The sequence below is a fragment of the Passer domesticus genome, chromosome 5 (assembly GCF_036417665.1).
Source record: "Passer domesticus isolate bPasDom1 chromosome 5, bPasDom1.hap1, whole genome shotgun sequence".
Lineage (NCBI taxonomy): Eukaryota > Metazoa > Chordata > Aves > Passeriformes > Passeridae > Passer > Passer domesticus.
Genome location: NC_087478.1, coordinates 78,349,502 through 78,364,597, shown reverse-complemented (window position 1 = coordinate 78,364,597; position 15,096 = coordinate 78,349,502). Strand labels below are relative to the sequence as shown.

Below are 15,096 nucleotides of genomic sequence, written 5' to 3'. Positions count from 1 at the left end.
CACAGAAAAATTAAGGAAATGGAAATAAACCAGGAAGAAGCACGGGTACAACGAATTCCACGTTTGACAGTGACTTGTAGGGGAATGGTTTTGTCTTTTCCAAACGTTCCTGCGGAGCGGAAGCGGGAGCCGCTTGCCGATTAGAAAAAAAAAACACTCTTACAGATTATTATTATTATTATTATTATTATTATTATTATTATTATTATTATTATTATTATTATTATTATTATTATTATTATTATTATTATGCTCGGCCCCGCGTTTCAGCGCTGCTGCTGCAGCTTTAACTCGCTGTACGTGGCTCAGTGACAGTGACGGTGACGCGACACCCGCACCACCATATATGGCGTTATGACGTCATTCACTGACCGTGTTCCCATTGGTCCGGGCGCGCGGTGGGCGGGGCGTGCGGCGGCCCCGCCCCCGCCGTGACCCGAACCGGATCTGATTCCGCTCGCGGGCACCGACGGCACCGGCGGCGTCTGCTGGGCCTGCGGCTGCCACCGACCTGTCACTGTCACTGTCACTGTGTCACTGCCACCGCCGCCGCCGCCATGGCGCTGAGCGATGCCGACGTGCAGAAGCAGGTACGGCCCGAGCCCGGCCCGCGCGGCGGCGGCCAGCGGGGCTGACGGCGCCGGGCCCTCAGCGCAGGCTGAGGAAGGGAGCACCCGTGAGGGGAAGGGTCCCGCCTTGGGCACAGCAGTGTCCGCACAAGGCGATTTTCCCCCGTGGGGAGCTTCCTTGGGGCGTTTGGGTGACATTTTGCCCCCCGGGTTGTGACGGGAGGGTTCCCGGGCGGGCCGAGTGCTGTCGGCGGGCTCTGAGTGCGCCCCAGGGCGCTGGGTGCGGGGCTCTGTGCTGGTACAGACCGCCGGGGTAGGTGTTTACAGACGGGGGTCGGTCTGTTCCTGCAGTGGGGGGACCAGAGGAACCGGCCTTAAGCCGAGACGGGGGAGAGTCACATCAGATATTACAAAAAACATTTCACTGTTAGGGCACTGGAACAGGCTGCCCAGGCAGCTGGTGGAGTCAGCATCCTTGGAGCTGTCTGGGTCTGAAGGGGTTTTGTGTTTAAAGGTTACAGTGGTGGTGCTGCACTGGTGGCTGGGTGGTCCCGAAGGGCTCTTCCAGCCCGAATGATTCCGTGGTTCCCTAAGGATTTCCCATCTCTTTCTTGCTCATTACCTTCACCTTAGCGTTTGGGGGGGCTGCTCAGCCCTTTTCCTCAGTGCCTTTTCCAGTTTTTACATCCTGAGTGGTGCAGCCTGGGGCTGGCTGGCAGTGGAAACTTCCAGCCCTGGAGCCTGGCTGTGGACACTCCTCCCTGTCCCTGTTGACAGTAAACACTGCCCTCAGCTAAAAGAGCTGCCTTCAGCTGGGTTGGAGGGGGTGTGTGGTGTTAAAGGCCGTGGGGATCCAGTCAGCACTGCTCTGGGTGGTTTCCTGCAGCTGATGGGCAGATCAGGCGAGTTCCCCTTGTCCTCTGCATCACAAGTGCTTGTGTCTCACTTTCTCATTCAGTAAACATAGTCTCTTGGCAGGGAGGCATCACCATGAAAGTAAAATTGGTAGGTTGCCTTTCTCCAGAAGGAGAATTGTAACATTACATTGTATTCCTTTTGTCTGCAAAGCTTGTTGTTTTTTCTTCCCTGCCTCTTTTATGAAGATAACAAAAATAAAGCTGACATCAGGGTGGTCTTGCTCAGCCAGAAAGGACCTGAACTTCAGAGGTCAGCTCAGGCTCTGGTGATGTGTTAAACATGTAATGCTGGCAGCATTTCACACCTGCAGCATTCCTGTCAGGGCTTTACCCTCCTGAGCCCGGGATGGTCCTGTTAGCTGGGCAGTGCTGGTGGCTGACAGTGCTGCATGTGGGTCAGTCTGGCCCCCCTGACTCCTTGCCACCACACTTCCAGTGATTGTCCCCCTGAAAATCATCTCTGGTTGAGACTTTTTTGCCACTGACGGGCTTGCTTTGTTGCTCTGTCAAAGGTGTTTAATACCTTGTTCCATCTGGTCACTTCTGACATCTAGAGTTTCCCTTGGAAAGGATAATCACACTGCTCCTGACAGGAAAACCCCATCTTCTTTTCTACAGGAAATACCTCTTTGAAACAAGTCTCTCACTTCAAAATACATTTTTGTCCCTGTTATTAAAACTCATCCTATTTATAGATGTGACAATCTTGCTTTGGATCTCTCTTCATTTCTAGAAAAAGCAAAAAGAATTTCAGTACAGCAGCTTTTGAAGGAAGTAACACTGTTCAGTCTTATCAGTCTAGGAGAAGTGGATTCCACATTAGCTTGCTTCCATGTCCTTCCTTTTCTTTACACAGAGGATGTTTCCTGAGCACCCAGAGCTGGTAAAACTGCTTTTCCAAAATTCAGAACCCAGACTGCGCTGGAGAAAGTGACTCAGTAGCATAAACGCTGCTGCTAAGTTCTGTCTTCTTCAACAATAGGCTATTCAGAAAAATAATATCCTTATTTTAAATGCCTCTCTTGTCCTTTCTGAAATGCAGGGTAGGTAGGCAAGCACTTGAGAGTCTTTGCAGACACAAATTAAAACCTGCTGATTTGATTTTGAGGATGTTGCTGTTCACTTCTTCCACTGCGTTAACATGTGTTTAAAATCTTCCACTTGTTTCTTCACTTCTGTTTTTTCATCTCTATGGACTTAGTGTTCCACATCGGCTCCCTTCTCACCTTGGCACCTTTCTAATCTCTTTAAAACATTTCATTTTAACAGGAGATTGTGTAGAGGAGTTTATTCAGACTGGATTTTCTGCAAAACGTGTCCCATCACTGAGTGCAAGCAAAAAGTCAGCAGGTTTTAGGGTCTGCTCCATCTGGCCATGGAAGTGTCTGTACCTCATCCCAGTTTGGATGGGAATGAGTCCTTCCAAAATGGGAGCCTGAGCTGAGGTCTGGTCACAGAGAGGCATGTGATGGGAGAACAGAACTCCATCATTGCTTTCCTGCTCTTCCAGCTGCTGGACCTGGGCTTTGAGGTGCTTTGAGGTGGTTCAGAAATGTTTGTCAAGTAGAACTTCTTGGTTCCTGTGGGGCTCTGAAGCAGCATGTGACATTCTTGATGTGGTCTGGGTCACAGAGCATTGCTGCTGCTGCTGCCTCCTTCCCCAGCCCCTCCAGAGTGACCTCAGAGGTTTTTACAGAATTTATTGCAGTTTCCCAAGAGGAGAGTGTCTGGTGTTCAGGAGAACTTGTGGCTGTACAGCTCTGACCAGAGAGGTCAGTGGCACTTTCCTTTGCTTCTCTGTGGAAGGCCCAGGTTCACTCAGATGCCATCTATGTAATCTTTATGTTTCATCTAAATGTCATAACTAACAGACTGGTTTTGCTGTTTGAGGATTTTTAGTCTGGGAGGTTTATTTAACAATCCCAGGGGTGAAAAAGTTGGGCTCATTAATGAAGAACAAAAACACCATTGCATTAATACAAATTTACTTTGGAGTTGGTTGGTTTGTTTTGGGATTTTTTTATGGTTGCAAACCTGAAGTGCATTCTTCTAATGGCAGCTAGTGAAACAGCATTATATGGAATTATTGGGGAAAATAGTTTTCTTGTAATGTATGTCAAGATTAACTGACTCTTGTGTATGCTCAATGAAATCTCCTTGCAAAACAATATTGTATGAAATATGGAGGATCTACAGATGAATATATAGATACACCTACTTCCTCTGGTCAGTGTCCTTTCCTGCAGAAAACATTTCCTTTCCTCTCTCCTGTTACAGATCAAGCACATGATGGCTTTCATCGAGCAGGAAGCCAATGAAAAGGCTGAAGAAATAGATGCAAAGGTAAAAATGGAAGTTCACTGTCAGTAAGTGCAAAAGGAAAACTGCTTCCCACATCCTGCTTTCAAAGTTGCAGTCAGAATTAGAAACTTTTGTAAGCTACAGTTTCTCTGTTTAGTTACTGCATAGCAAAAAATGTACAAATAAAGGTAGCATTTCTTAGGTTTTGATAAATTAAAATGACTCAGAGCTGGTTTTGGTCAATATTTTGGTGGTTCTTGGATATAAATATATTCATATCAAAGTTCACCCCTTATTTTGAGGGCTGAGAGGTAACATGACTCAACTGGATTGAGTAGAGCACCTTCCCCCACTAAATTAGTATTTAAGGCAGGAGTTGAATTATTTGCTGAATGCTTCACTTAGGTTAAGCCACAAGAGACTGGGTTTAATATTAACCTGGTGTTAGAGTATAGATGTTTACTGAGGAGGGATTAATGGTGCCTTTCAGCCCCAGCAATCTGCATTGTAGCACTAGTGAAATGCCTTGTTGGTGTTGGACTCGGCATACGTGTTGCTGATAATATTTAATCTCCCTTAAATATTTGGATTTACACAAATATTTAATCAGTACTAAAGCATGTATTCCTGAAAATCTGCAAACAGAATTCAGAAGTTGAGATTGGATGCTCAGATATAAGTAGGAGAACTATCCATGTGTTTTTACATTCTGTCTGGTGAGGCTTTACAAAAAAATATTTAAAGCTGTACTGTCACCCTCCTTGTGTAAGAATTACTTAAAGAGGTGAAGGTTTTTATATGGAACCATAAATTGTGTCATCCTATCCTGTCTGTGAATGTACTCTGTTACATTTTGGTTCTGTTTTTTTCAGCCCAAGGAATCAGTTTCCACTTGAGTTATTTAATTTTTACTGTAGGCAGAAGAAGAATTCAACATTGAGAAGGGTCGCCTTGTTCAGACACAGAGGCTGAAAATCATGGAGTATTATGAAAAGAAGGAGAAGCAAATTGAACAGCAAAAGAAAATGTAAGTTGCTTGGGCTAGACAGCTGACTTCAGAGTCTGAGCCTGCATTTTGTTGTTAATTTTATACAAAATTCTTGTGCCCTTGCAAACGCTCAAATTGTAGGCAACATATTTAGTTCTAATTATGAGTTTCTGTTTTTTTCTGGGGAGAAATGACCAAAGCTGTGCTACAATGGTACAAGAGTGTGATGAAAGAATCCTTCACATTTCTGTGTGTAGTTACTGTCTAGAACTCCACCTGCTCTGTGACCCTGGGACAAATGAGCATGTCAGGTTCAGTTTGGCTGGGTCTTCACCAAGAAAGGGTTTCTGCAGTTTAATCTTCTGTGCAAGTCCAGAGACAGGTTCAGACAGGTGAACAGACCTTGTTTGTAAGTGTTGGAGAACTGTTATCTGCAAATGCAAAGGGTGCAGTTAAATGTTACAGTTCTTCTGTCAAAGGCTGATGGATTGATTCAACTTTATCATGCAACTTGCAGTCAGATGTCCAACCTGATGAACCAAGCAAGGCTGAAGGTCCTCAAGGCAAGGGATGACCTTATTGCAGTGAGTATCTCTGCAGTAAACACACAGTCTGTGTTTCTGCCATATGTTAGGAAATGGAGCTGTTCTCTGCAGAAAATGTGATTTTTGATTGAGTGATGTTTGCTTCAACATACAAAAATGGCTTTCCAAGCTGCTCTGAAAGGGCCTTGAGGATTTAGTCCAGCTTTTCTATCTCTTTATTTTCACAGTTTCCATTACCTGCTGTTTTAGGGAAGTACTTTGGTCTGCCAGGAACATTGGGCAGTGTTCTATCTGGCATTTGCACTGTAGCTTGTTTCTTCAAAGAGCAGCAGCTCTCTCTTGCACAGCTGGTAGAACCTTGAAATTCTGTTTGCCTGAAGCAGCATCTATGTGAAAAACCCAGAATGGCATAAACAAGAGGCTTAAAACATCACTGGCTGGGATTTTTTGTGTCCTTCAATGGCCCACAGGCTGTGCAAAGTTTTGCTGCTTGTTCTGGTGACCATTGTGTGTATTGACACAGAGGGTGAGTGATCATTCTTCAGGGCAGGCTACCTTCAGGCTTGTTTGTGTTTCCTGTGTTTATCTCTCAGTGAGCAGGTTTGCTGTGCTCCCACTCAGAGATAGTTTGGGTGTTCCATGTTCTGCTAGATGGGGCTGTTGAGCTGTTGGAAAAGCTTGAGAGGCTCGTGGAAGTCAAAAATAAAAGATGGGATAAATGTTCAGGTTGATGCTACCATGAAAAAGAAGAGTTAGCAGAAGAAAATCACCAGTTTATTGGTTCTTTAAAATGAGTTTCAAACTTTAGATTGTATTCCCAGAGAGGAGGAAGGTGGATTGCTCAAGGGCTAACTCTGTTGTGGTAGTCTCTGCTGGGTAATCTCTTCCTCATTTATCTGCTGACTCAACCTCATGCTTCTGAGTAATTCTAAAGAGTCTTCCTCATTTTAAGACATTTAAAGTCACATGCTGCTCACTCTTTCTTTCCTTATCAGATCTTTGGCTTCTTTCATGAGAGATGAGCAGTTCCAGAAGTGCAGTGTTACTCTAGGGAGGACACAATAACTAGGTTTGCCCGTGGCAGTAAATTGTGATTGTTTTTTATCTTCATACTGATTGTGTTACTGTGCACTCTTTTTCTAAACACCATCATGTAGGACAGGAGAGAATTTCTCTATCTGAAGCATTTCTGATGGTTCAGTTTTAGCAGCTCTGAGTTGACTCTTCAAAAATTTCTTAAAAATTCAGTCCCATCCAATGCTGATTTGCTGAATAAAGATAATCAAGAGAACTACTTCAAATTAAAAATAAGCTCTCTTTTTTTTTAAATTTTGATTTGCATTTACTTACAATTAAAGAAAACCTAACCTGAATATTATTTGATGAAAAAATAGACTGGATTTCTTTGCTCAACCGTAAAGCTGAAAACATTCATTTGGACAAATTATTATTTTACATTAAGCAATTATTTACTACATATTTAGTTTATTTAAGTAACATTTTAAGTACCATCTTTTTACTCCTGAGCTCTCCCTTTTTCACACAAAAGGAATTATTGTCAGGTTGTAATGAGGTCAGCCCAGGGCAGGAAGGAGGGAAGTGTTGGGCAGGGAGAGTGTGCCATGCACAGGGATGGAGGTCTAGCTTGGATGAACACCAGCTGGAGTGTACATTTAGTGTTGGCAGGGTGTGAGAGCTATAATAGAAGTACAGAAAGTTGGTAGGCATGAAAGCAAATGCCAAACAGATGGGCTCTGCTGATCTGATTTCTTCTGAATGTAGGATTTGCTGAATGAGGCCAAGCAGAGACTTGCCAAGGTGGTGAAGGATACTGCCAGGTACCAGACACTGCTGGATGGACTAGTTCTACAGGTAAATATTCAAATTGTGAAAAATGGATCATTGCTGCCCTGGCCCACTGGGCTTCTTTTGTCAAAAATAGCCCTCTGAAAGCTACAGTTGTATTGGAGTCTGGGTCAAATGCTGATCTGGCTGATCCTTGAGTTTTAGACATCAATATCTTTGAGTCTTGGATTCTGAGCAGGCAAGGCTGTGGCTTACTCTGAGGTGTAGAACCTGGGACACAGCAGCAGGTCCCTTGTAAGAATAACTGCACATGTGCACACGTTGAGCTCCTGTAGTGATGAGCTGGATCAAGTCAGATTTTGTCAGAGGCTGTTCCTCCAAGCCCACAAGTCAGTCAATGCTTTGGAAACCTTTTCAGCATTTGAGCCTTAATAAACCTTGACAAACTTACTGTAGTATGCAATGAGCCTGTGACAGGAGCAGGCACAGAAAGCAGAAACCAGAGCTTTGCTTGCCTAGAAGAACACCTGAAGGTGTTCTCAGAAATGAGCACCTGAAAGTCCAGTGAGCTTTGGCGAGGTCAGAGCTGTGAGCTCTGGTGCCTCCTTCTGGCACAGACTGCTCCTGTTGCTGTGAGCTCCCAGGAGCCATCCACGAGCTCTCCTGTCACACTTGATGGCAGAGCTTTCTCAGTAGTGTCTCCTACCAGCCTGTGCCTCCAACTGGGTGTTGTTTCTTTCTCACACTCAGGTCTGGTGTAGCTGTACTTAAAAAAAAAACAACCTTTCTTGTTCTTACAAATTGGCCACACTTCTCTTGGCTCGTTTTGTTAGATCCAGTGAGGGATCTGTGCTCACAGCTGGACCAGATGATCATTGTAGGTCCCTTCAAACTGGAACTAAACTTATTTTATTCTGTTCTAGCCTCAGATTTACCACAGGAACTGCAAGGCAGGAGTTTTTAGAACAGGAATCTGAGACGGCTGCATGTCTTCAAGGCCTGTGTCTGTCTGCTTAGACAGCAGGGATCCTTATGTGTAACTGGCCACCACAGTCCTGAGATTCCATGTGTTTAGTTGCACTTGAGTTCCAAAAACATCATCCACATTTGGGCTCTTCCCCAAATATTGGTGCTGTTCTCTCAGAATGCTCACGAGTTCACCTCATGCAGCCAAAGACCTAAACAAATGAGGCTGATACTGTTGGGACTTGAGTTTCAAATTGATCAGCTTCTTTCCTTTCTTGGGGTTAAGTAATTGTGGCAAAGAAAACATTGACTTGCTGAAACTGAAATGGTTTTTCCTTGCAGGGATTCTACCAGCTGCTTGAGCCCAGATTAGTTGTCCGGTGCAGGAAGCAGGATCTCCCCATGGTTAAGGTAAAACCCTGGAATATTTTGACAGTGCCCTGCTCACAGGGGCTGAGACCTGACTGCATGTATTTGCTGATCAGGTCCCCCTCTCTGTGTGATATGAAACAAGCTTTGCTTGTACTTCTGTTGCAGCTGCAATGTGCTTCCAAAGTTGAGGGTCATTTCCCTGCTTAGACATTACCTTGGAAATTTTAGACATGGCTACAGTAACAAGAATAATAACTGGGTTTGGCTGAAGAGCCAAACTGAAATGCATTTACTTAATAAAAAAAAAAAAAAGAGGTCTCAATCCCTTCATTTTATTAGCACAAGTGATTGAGTGATCAAACCTGGGTGCTGCAGTAGCATTTGTCAGTGCTAACTGGAGGTTTATCTTGTGTCCTAGACTGCTGTGCAGAAGAGCATTCCCATCTACAAAAATGCCATAAAAAGGGATGTGGATGTTCACATTGACCAAGACAGCTTCCTGCCAGAAGATATGTAAGGAAAATGGGGTTGTTTTGTACAGGGCTCTAACTTAATGCAACTTTTCAAGCCACAGCTCACATTAGTGTCAGAAAAGTAGGTATGGAATGTCCTCAAAGTGGCTGCTGCTGTTCTTGTGGACCTGGCACTTCTTTGAGTTTATCAGACACACAGGCTGCAGTTTTCTCCAGACAAGCACTGTCTCCACCAAAAATGTGAGGAGAAGTTTTGTGCACCTCCAGCCTGATGCACAGTACTGGAGCAGGGAATAACTGTGCACAGGAACTGAACCACTGGTCTTGTAAGGAGAGAGAATATGGATGACAAAGTAACATGAACTGAACTACCATGCTTTCTGTCTCGAGATGAAGCAAACTGAGTCTTGAAGTGCTGCAGGATAATCACTTGGTGGGGTTTATGTCTGTTCTGTCTGCAAGGCTCTGTTTCCATATGGTATCATTGAGGTACCATAGACAAAGCTGTATATTCTGTCATCTTTATGCCAACAAACACTACTTCCAGCTCTTTTCCTCACTTTCCAAAGCGTGGCAGAGTCAGAAGCTGTTTTGAAGGGACAAATTGCAAAGCTCCACTTCCATTTAAAACATGCTGATGAGGGTCCTTGCACAGATGTGGTCTCTGATAACTCCAAAGATGCTTTATGCTGCTGCTTAACTGGATCTCTTTGTGCTGATTCCTATTCAGACATGATCAAAAAGGTTGTTTTTTAAAAAAAGAGAAATGTTAGCCATGTATCTGACTTGTCTATAAATGCTGATTTGGGATATGTGTGCCACATTCTGGCCCTGACCTGTGGATTTCACTGGATTATTTCTTTTTTTGTTGTCATCTTTAGTGCTGGAGGTGTTGAAATCTACAACAGTGATGGCAAAATTAAAGTTTCCAATACCCTGGAAAGTCGGCTGGACCTTGTAGCCCAGCAGGTGAGTTTCTCCAACAACCTGGGTAAATAAAATACAATTAACTAGTTTGTTCTTGTAATGAAATCCTTCTGTATCCAAAGTGTCACAATAGTGCATGGCATCAGATTTCATTGAGAATCACAAGTAGGGAGTTATTTTTGAAAGGCAAGAAGCAAATTACCTGTTGTTGTGCAGCAAAAAATTATGGCTTTCCCCAGAATGATTCCTTTTGAATTAAGCTGAAGCATAAAACTCTATAAATTATGATACTGAAAGCCTTGGTTATGACTGCCCTGCAATCAAGATGCTGAAATGCTGAGGCTAACTTGAATTACTGCAGCTAGCTTGAGTACAAACTTTGGCTGAGACCTGTTACACCCAAGTGCAAAAAACCCTGGCTCTGGCATCTCTTTCTCATGCTGCAGTACAGACAGTGCTTTCAGTCTATGGAGTAGCAGGCAATGTGTGATCAGGGAAAGACTTCAGAAAGCTCAGATGAACTGACTTGTTAATTTTGAAGCCAGCCTAGCTATCCCACAGTGCCTGCAGGAAGAACCTACAGCAGTTTTATTGCCCATTTCACATAACTGCTGTGTTCTTTCTCTACAGATGATGCCAGAAATCAGAGTGGCTCTCTTTGGTGCTAATGCCAACAGGAAGTTTTTGGACTAAACCTCTATGAGAGAAGGTGGGATCTGTTCCACTGCCATACTGAAGGGGATGCAAAAGCATCTGCTAATTTAAAATCTTGAAATTTAACTTTACTGTGTCATCCAGTATCTGTTCTTCAATCGAATAATTTTGCATACCTGCTGTGCTTAGCCTCTCTGCTTGTGGTTAGAATGCATTGCTCAGAGGATGTGAAGACATACATATTCATCCAGAAGTGGCACTGGGAAATGGAGGCACTTGGGCTCTTGGCTTTCCTTGCACTGGTGTGACTCTGCAAAGACAAGTGGTGCATTTAGGGTCACTCTGCTTTGGCCATGTCTCTCTCGAGTTATCTGATCTGTGAAGTAAATTACTGTGCTGCTGATGTCAAATCCCCTTTCAGTCATGGTCTTCAGTGTTCTACAGGGCATGTATTCCTTCCCAAGGTTAGTAGTTCAATTCATGTTATTTGGTCAGGCATTTCCTGTTCTGTATATGTGATTAAAAAAAAAAAAAGCCTGAGCCTGTAAAACTATATTTATTAAAATAAAAATGCTTGTGTGGATGGAGTTCCTTGTCGCTTCTCTCTGGGGCATTGGCAGCAGCCTTTGAAAAGTGGGATTGTTTTTGTAAGGACTTCCTACCTGAGCTCTGTGTATGAGCTGCTCTGTGAAGCCAGAATTCAAGAGCAAGGAGTAGTGCCAAGCTATTTGCAGGAATAATGTTGGATTGCAGGCAAGGCAGTGATTCTGGAGCATCATTCTCCCTGAAAAATGGGTCAGTAGTTCTGCTCCCTCTATCTTTTGTCACAGGAGAAGTAACACAGAAGAACTACAGTAACACAACTGTGCTGCTCAGATAAAACAAACACAATCCATTTCCCATCACAAGTTTGTTGTTTCTGTGCAGGAGATCCAAACTGTCCCCTGACTCTTCCTAATGCTCAATTCTGAGATTTCTTTCATGGAAAATAGAATCTGATGAATTACAACTTAAATAAGTTTTGAAATAATCTTCTCTAAGTGTTGCAGTGAATCAGGAGCAGGAGGAATTTTACATTGTGCCCTGAAGGGCATTTGCCAAGCTACAGCAACACTGGTTTTATGGAGGGATTTTAACCTGAGGCTCTAATGTGTGTGCCCTCATGTAAAGCAGACTCTAAATGCTAGATAAGCCTTTTATTGTCTCATTCCTCTCAAATGGAGACTGATTGCTGAGAACATCCTGATTCCAAACTTATTTAATCTGTTTCTGGAAGAAATACTTTAAATTTGCTCTTAGGAAATAAGATTATTTAGCAAGGTTGGGTTTTTTGGTTTTACTGCTCTTTGCTGCTGCATTTAGGTGCCAGCTCTTGTTTTCCACATAGGTGGTTATGGTATTTATTTCTTCATTTGCTTTTCAGCACATTTCTGTGACTGGGCAATAAATGTGTCTGGATTAAAGTCCCCCTCTTTCTAGATTTTGGATACCTGTTACAGCTTTTATCTTTGCAACAGTTGCTGATCCAGCTTCCAGCACTGGGCTCTGGCTTTGTGACACACATGTAGTGCAGGATAAGCCTTTGCATGTGCATACTGTTTGAAACAGAAGTGTTTTATTCCTTTCTGATGGTTTCAGCTCATCAGTAAGCTATCTGCAGATGCTTGTCTCTGACAAAATGAAACTGTACAGAATCTGATGGTCTGTTTCTTTCATGAAGGTAGCAAGACCTTCACAAATCCAGGTCTTGCATACTTTTGAAAAGCAAAACAGTAACTAGATAAGTATTTGACTGTGATTCTCACACTGGAAGATGTTGGAGTTACTTACCTTTTACTTTTTCTCTGTTAGTTTTGTATCTTCCTTCTCAGGAAAGAGGAAGAAGCTTGTTACTGGATTCAAAAATTGGTGTCCTCAGGAATGTGTCCAGTGTTAGTGCCAGCAGTGATTCAGAGCAGGTCATGAAGAAAGGGACTCAGATTTATGTACCTCACAGCTGAAGTCCAGGACCAGGGGGTTTGTACCCCCTATAGCTGCCCCCAAGCTGATGAGGCATTATCTGGAACATATTAGTCTTTTATTCCAAGTAAGAGGAACTATTACTAAGTTCTGTAGAGATGCAGAGGAAAATGGGATGTCCCTAGTGCAGTTAGCATCCCTGTTATGTCTTCACCCAAACTTCCCTCGGTGTTTGTACACAGATTTTTGCAAGCCAAATGTAAAACAAAAGCAGCACTTCAGGACAATTTTGGAGTTCTCCTGGAGCATTGTTGCAGCACAGTTTTGTGAGTTGAACTGTGCTGCTGAAGGTAGCCTGATGACCCAGGGCAAAGCAGTGACAATATTGATCTTTATTCATCTTGGTATAAGCATGCATAATATTCCAGGTGGGCACAGCAAACAAGCCATGAGCCAGATCAGCACATTAAGAAACTGGACAAATACAGGGAGCAAAGGAGGCATTAAATCAGGAAAAGGATTCTCTCTGAAGTTGTGATGGGAGAGGCAAGCACTGCAGATTAATACTGAGATGGTTCAGCCTAATGGAAAGGGAGTTAGGGAAATGGATAATATTGCACTTGTTCTATAGAGTTGGCAGTGGAAAATTTAAGAGTGGGCTTGACACTTAAGTGGTCACCAGTGGAGGTGAAATGTTCCTGCACATCTGAATCAAATCCCTGTTTTAGAAGGCAGTTTTCACACCTAGGCATATTAACATTAATCAGGCTGCATGAATGATCCCTGGAAAGTGCATGCAAGTGTCCAGAAGAGAGAAAACCTGGAAGAAAACAGCTAGAAGCTGGCAGAAGGATGGTACCTGGCTTGTGGCATGCCCCTGTCCTGACCTGCTGCTGTGAGCAAGCAGAATATGCATCTCCTGGAAAACAGGAAGGTGTAAGCTCATACCTTACACAGCTGAGCAGCACACACAGAGCAGCCAGGCTGGGGCCACCTCCTGTGCCTGTGCCTGAAACAGCTGGGCAGGTTGAAAGAAAATTACCCATTTATTCATTTCCAAAGAAAGCGCAGTGAAGGAGGAACAGAAAAAAATTGGGAAATAAAAAGTGAACCACCCCAGGGGAAAACTCAAAGCAAAAAAAAAATTCTTTAGTTAAGTGAACTCTGAGCTGTTACTCTGGAGAGCAAAGGCTCGATAGTGCAGTAAAGCAACTTGGCAAAAGGTGTTTAGCCCTAAGCAAGAGCCCAGGCAGACTTCAGCGTGGTTTGGCTGGGTGTGCTGCTTGATACAGGCAGCCCAGGGAGGCAGGTGGGGGCCCCATGCTGCCTCTCAAACGTGTTTGCAGGGAACAGGCCCTGACAAGAAGGCCCTTCCAGGGCTGGGACGTTCCTGCTGCTCTCAGCCAAAGTAGAGCTGGCTGGGAAACCCCAAATCTGTCTTCCTAGGCATCTCACCCAGAGCATCCCATACTGTTTCTTTGGCTTTGCTTTAGAGAAAGCAAGAAAAACATCTGTACAGGAGCATTCTCGGGTTAAAATCATACTGACAATGTGCCAAAAATGTCATTTCCCAGCCCTTGTTACATGCTGGAAATCAAAAGCTGTGGAAATCAAGGCTACCACGTTATTTTAGGTAGTTCAAGGCTGATCTGTTGGGAGAGACTGCAAAGAAACTATCAAGGATGGTCCTCCCCCAGCATTTCTAGGGGCTGTTTTTCCTTCCTGTGTCCCAGGTTTGCAGGAGATCAGCTCCTTTTTCCTTCAGCCCCTGGGCCACTGCCTGAGCACCAAGTGACTGCACCAACCCAACCCTGGGGCTGTCCAGCTCCTCTGTGGCTGCAGGGCCCCAAATGCAGAGGCTGGAAGTGGACAGGAGAAGGGAGCAGCTGTCTTAGCTGGAGAACTGAGCACAGTAAAGGAGAGAGGGACACAGTGGAGTATTCCTGCTAGTGAGAGGGGCAGTTATCTTGTGCAAAACTTTCATCCACAAGTCTCTACCTATCTTGCTTGGCACCATTTCCTGCAGTGCCAAAGTAACTCCTTTTCCCAGCAAAGGCCACTTTTACTCAGGTGGATACAGACAAAACATTTTTGGAACATCTTCTGGAGAAAGGCTGGTGCTTCTTGCTCAAAGGGCTGCAGAAGGAGAGAGAATCCTCATGTCCAGCAGCAATATGCCAGAAGATAATCCCAAAGCAGTATTTGGGTGGCAGCAAGTGAAAATTAATAATGTCCAAAAAATTAAATTATGATTGTTTTCCCCACATGCACAAGAAATAAAGCAGTTCAAGCACAGGCAGTTGTTCCATGCCACTGCTCTCAGCTCCAAACACTTTGAAGTGTTGGCTATCATCACTAGCCAGGGCTGGGACACCAGGAATTGGGAGGCTCCCTTCACCTGCTGCCTGGGTGACTCCCCAGGTGTCCTTGCCCCTGCTGGGCTCTGTGGGGTGGGACTGCTGAGCTGCTGGACTTCAGGAATGGGCATATGAGAGTTTTAGCTCTGAAGACATCCACATCCCACCCGTGTGGCAGGAAGTGCTGCTCTTCTGTGTGCTCTTGATGAAGAGCATGAGCAGTTCATCACTCACGCTCTAAAATCCTGGCATTTGAAGTGTT

The 15,096-nt window shown here is 44.2% G+C and overlaps 1 protein-coding gene across 1 annotated transcript; it reads left to right on the top strand.

Moving 5' to 3' along the window:
* Positions 1-418: 418 nt before the first annotated feature.
* On the top strand, positions 419-11,105 carry ATP6V1E1 (ATPase H+ transporting V1 subunit E1). Its single transcript, XM_064421298.1, has 9 exons — positions 419-590; positions 3,764-3,829; positions 4,705-4,814; positions 5,293-5,359; positions 7,103-7,192; positions 8,435-8,503; positions 8,883-8,977; positions 9,819-9,906; positions 10,495-11,105. The coding sequence occupies exons 1-9, from the start codon at positions 558-560 to the stop codon at positions 10,555-10,557; spliced, it is 681 nt and encodes a 226-aa protein (XP_064277368.1). The 5' UTR covers positions 419-557; the 3' UTR covers positions 10,558-11,105.
* Positions 11,106-15,096: the final 3,991 nt, after the last annotated feature.

Bases quoted from the DNA above. Each gene is read 5' to 3' on its own strand.
- ATP6V1E1 (XM_064421298.1), top strand. From the start codon at position 558: ATGGCGCTGAGCGATGCCGACGTGCAGAAGCAG. The intron at 4,815-5,292 runs GTAAGTTGCTTG...TGCAACTTGCAG, and splicing joins ATTGAACAGCAAAAGAAAAT to TCAGATGTCCAACCTGATGA. The intron at 5,360-7,102 runs GTGAGTATCTCT...TTCTGAATGTAG, and splicing joins CAAGGGATGACCTTATTGCA to GATTTGCTGAATGAGGCCAA.